This window comes from Limulus polyphemus, unplaced genomic scaffold (assembly GCF_000517525.1).
Source record: "Limulus polyphemus unplaced genomic scaffold, Limulus_polyphemus-2.1.2 Scaffold3183, whole genome shotgun sequence".
Taxonomy (NCBI): domain Eukaryota; kingdom Metazoa; phylum Arthropoda; class Merostomata; order Xiphosura; family Limulidae; genus Limulus; species Limulus polyphemus.
This window is the reverse complement of record NW_013668793.1, coordinates 96,343-100,467: the sequence shown is the minus strand read 5'-3', so window position 1 is coordinate 100,467 and position 4,125 is coordinate 96,343. Positions and strand designations below refer to the sequence as shown.

Genomic DNA, 4,125 nt, shown 5'->3' with positions numbered 1-4,125 from the left:
GATGATGAGCAAAGTGATTTTTAATCACGTGTTTTATAAATAGGCGAAACGTTAGTGATAAGTAACAAGTGCTTTAAACATATGTTTTAAAGATAGGTGAAACGTCGATGATGAGCAAAGTGATTTTTAATCACGTGTTTTATGAATAGGCGAAACGTTAGTGATAAGTAACAAGTGTTTTAAACATATGTTTAAAGATAGGTGAAACGTCGATGATGAGCAAAGTGATTTTTAATCACGTGTTTTATAAAGAGGCGAAACGTTAATGATGAGTAACAAGTCTTTTAAAGATAGATGAAACGCGATGATGAGCAAAGTGATTTTTAATCAGGTGTTTTATAAATAGGCGAAACGTTAATGAGGAGTAACAAGTGTTTTAAAGATAGGTGAAACGTCCAATGATGAGTAAAGTGATTAAAGAAAGCACCAAGTAAAAGCTAACATTTTTCGAGTAGGGTGATCAGGGTTTTAAACGATATTTATGTTAATATACTCCAATTAGTTGAAACGAAAGGAACAGAAGTTATTTGCGCTGCCTACTATAAAACCACTTATAATGTTAAATGGTTCCTAGCAATTTGATCACCAGGTGGCTGTTTCCTGCTGTTTTAGTTTGATAGTACTTTATTCATAATTCCAAACACGCCGCCAAACCTTTCAGTCAGTGGGAATTCTCAAAGTGAGCGCATTCCCTTGTTACTATCTGGTTCGTTTAGCCTAAAAGTTATTTAAACAAGCCCTTCTGTTTAAGTTAGGATAAATAAAGCTTTAAAAAGATCTCTTTGTTGGAGGTGTAACAAGGTTTTTCATCGTTAGATATATCACTTCACTATTTAACGCAGTAAGCAAACATTAAAACAAACTAATATCAACATATATATAACTGCAACGTTTAATAAATCAAACATTAAAATTATAGGCCATTTGAAATATACCACACCTTTTGGAGCCTTCGTTCCACCCTCCAATAGCAACCATCATCTTCAACTTCGGATTGTACGTTTTCAATCCAACAAATTTCTTGTAATTACCTAGAAACCAAAACCATTATACAATTTTTAGATTGTTTGACGAGAGGGTCAGCTCCTGGTTTCTGTTTCCGTTACAAATCCATAATATATTTGAGATAGTCTAAGAAAGACACGCAAGTAATTAGTTTAATTTTCCAAAATTTACAAACAAAAACTATAAAACAAACAACATTCTGGTTGTTACTTTGGGGTAGTTCTCTCCAAAACACAGTACTCAACGTTCTGGTTGTTACTTTGGGATCGTGTCTCCAAAAACACAGTACTTACTTTGGGATCGTTCTCTCCATAAAAACAGCACTTACTTTGGGGTCGTTATCTTCAAAAACACAGTACTCAACGTTCTGGTTGTTACTTTGGGGTCATTCTCTCCAAAAACACAGTACTTACTTTGGGGTAGTTCTCTCCAAAACACAGTATTCAACGTTCTGGTTGTTACTTTGGGATCGTGTCTCCAAAAACACAGTACTTACTTTGGGATCGTTCTCTCCATAAAAACAGCACTTACTTTGGGGTCGTTATCTTCAAAAACACAGTACTCAACGTTCTGGTTGTTACTTTGGGATCGTGTCTCCAAAAACACAGTACTTACTTTGGAGTCGTTATCTTCAAAAACACAGTACTCAACGTTCTGGTTGTTACTTTGGGATCGTTCTCTCCAAAAACACAGTACTTACTTTGGGGTAGTTCTCTCCAAAACACAGTACTCAACGTTCTGGTTGTTACTTTGGGATCGTGTCTCCAAAAACACAGTACTTATTTGGGGTAGTTCTCTCAAAAACACAGTACTCAGCGTTCTGGTTGTTACTTTGGGGTCATTCTCTCCAGAAACACAGTACTAGGATAGATCCTATTCTTTCCCATTGTAGAAATATTATTATGTACAGGATCTTGAGTTAAATTATTTAGCTATTGGATTTTTACTTAATTTTTTCTTGAACGAATTAAAATTATTTATCTACTGGATTTTTCCTAATTTTTTCAGCTAATTTAAATTAATTAATCACTGGATTTTTACTTAGTTTTTTCTTGAGCGAACTTAAATTATTTAGCTACTGGATTTTTGTTTCATTTTTTTCTTGAGCGAATTTAAATTATTTAGCTACGGGATTTTTACTTAATTTTTTCGAGATAGGTTTTGTTTTTCTTGATTGGGATAGAATGTTTCGCACAGAGCTGTTCAAATTGTGAGCTGATAAACTAGAGGGAAGGCAGCTAGTCAATAGCACCCACCGCCAACTCTTGGGCTACTCTCATCGTTAAGCCACGGCTTGCTCGTATAGAGTTTAAAAAATGCCCTTCATTTGTGGAAAAGTTATCGTCTTGTTTCCGTGTGAGGACTTCGTGCAACGTTCACCTAGAATAGGAAGCTTTAGATGCCTGGTGGTGTTTACACTTTTTTTATTTTTATGAAGAGACTAAAGAGAACAAACAGAGTAAAATTACATTTCATCTTGTAATAAAAAGACAAAACACAAGAACAACAGGGACTAAACACAAATCTTACTTTGTGATAGAGGGAGAGAAAAAGCAACGATTAAGGTTTACTCTAATCATTGTAATATATAGACAAAAGAAAACACACTAAGATCAAATCTTACCTTATGATAAAACAACAAAAGATTGTTTGTTTGTTTTGAATTTCGCGCAAAGCTTTACGGGAGCTATCTGCGCTAGCCGTCCCTAATTTAGCAGTATAACACTAGAGGGAAGGCAGCTAGTCGTCACCACCCACCGCCAACTCTTGGGCTACTCTTTTACCAACGAATAGTGGGATTAACCGTCACATTATAACGCCCCCACGGCTGAAAGGGCGAGCATGTTTGGTGTGACGGGGATTCGAACCCGCGATCCTCAGATTGAGAGTCGAGTGCCTTAACCACCTGGCCATGCCGGGCCCTCACAACAAAAGAAACAGAATAAGATCAAATCTTGCAATGTGATAAAAAGACAAACATAAACTAAAATGAAATCTTACTCTGTAATAAACTGAACAGATAAATCAGCGCGAAATCTGTCTCGATAGATTTTATTTATGTATAACACGTGAGATCTTATTTTGAGACAAAAATATGAAGATTGGAACATAATTTTTCTTTGGCAACCTGGTATGGACTCTCCAACAAATATTAAGTAACTTAAAATTAAAAGATTAAAAAACAAGTTTACCTTGCTCAATATCATTGTATGGATCATATGGCTTGAGCTCATAATCTTTATTTAAGGCAGCAAAGGCGTAAATCAGATGGGTACAGAGGTAAGGGTTAATATTCTCGGGTGTGAACTTGGCTAATCCTGGTCTGTAGGCTGCCCAATTGGAAAAGTAACACACTATCTTCAAATCTGTCGTGTGTCTCTTTACTACAGTGTCTGAAATAGAATATCTCCATTAGTTGTGTATTAACGATAGGTATTGACGTATTTCAGTACCTGATATGTATATTGGATATTATGACATCGTACCGCGTTGAAAAACATACTATCACGTCTTCCAAGTATGCGATATCTAACGTCATAACAAATGATTGGAAATTACACAGTAGTGTTAAGACTGAACATATTTCGAACCAACTCCAAGCTTCCACAAACCGAATCTAAAATTATTCTATTCGTATATTTGGCCGATTACTGAAGAATGGAGGAGACAAGATGTAAGTCTGTTTTTTTAAAAAAAATAAAATTATATTTTTATATAGCGTTAATTATTATTATTGGCATAGAAAAATTCAACATTTTTTGAAATTCATTGTATATGGTCGTTTTAGGTGTTGATCATTATGGACGTAAGCACTCTGTATTCATATAGCATAATGTTTAGGAACAACAAGGGACCTATTGGTCTATCTAGGCTGTCCCTTACTCCAAACTAAACTAAAATTATTAAATAAAAATAAATAAATAATAAAAAACCTCAAAGACAGCCATTATTATTCATATACTTATCAAGCTTTCTCTTAAACTCACTTAAATGTACGAAGACAACCCATTCCAAAGGCCAACCACCCTGTTAGAAAAATGAAACTGTTATTATAGTTAAAACTCATTTGCCATTTATTTGCCCAACCCATAAATGATTTAAATAGTTTTGTAAATTAAC

The 4,125-nt window shown here is 34.7% G+C and overlaps 1 protein-coding gene across 1 annotated transcript in view; it reads right to left on the bottom strand.

The window, feature by feature from the left end:
- Positions 1-4,125, bottom strand: part of LOC106468836 (titin-like) — a 37,242-nt gene that overhangs the window by 21,238 nt on the left and 11,879 nt on the right. The window contains exons 3-4 of the mRNA XM_022397194.1: positions 3,198-3,398; positions 936-1,031 (exon numbers count right to left, since the gene is read on the bottom strand). Of these exons, the coding sequence (XP_022252902.1) occupies positions 936-1,031; positions 3,198-3,398 (297 nt within the window). The remainder of the gene's footprint in view (positions 1-935; positions 1,032-3,197; positions 3,399-4,125) is intronic.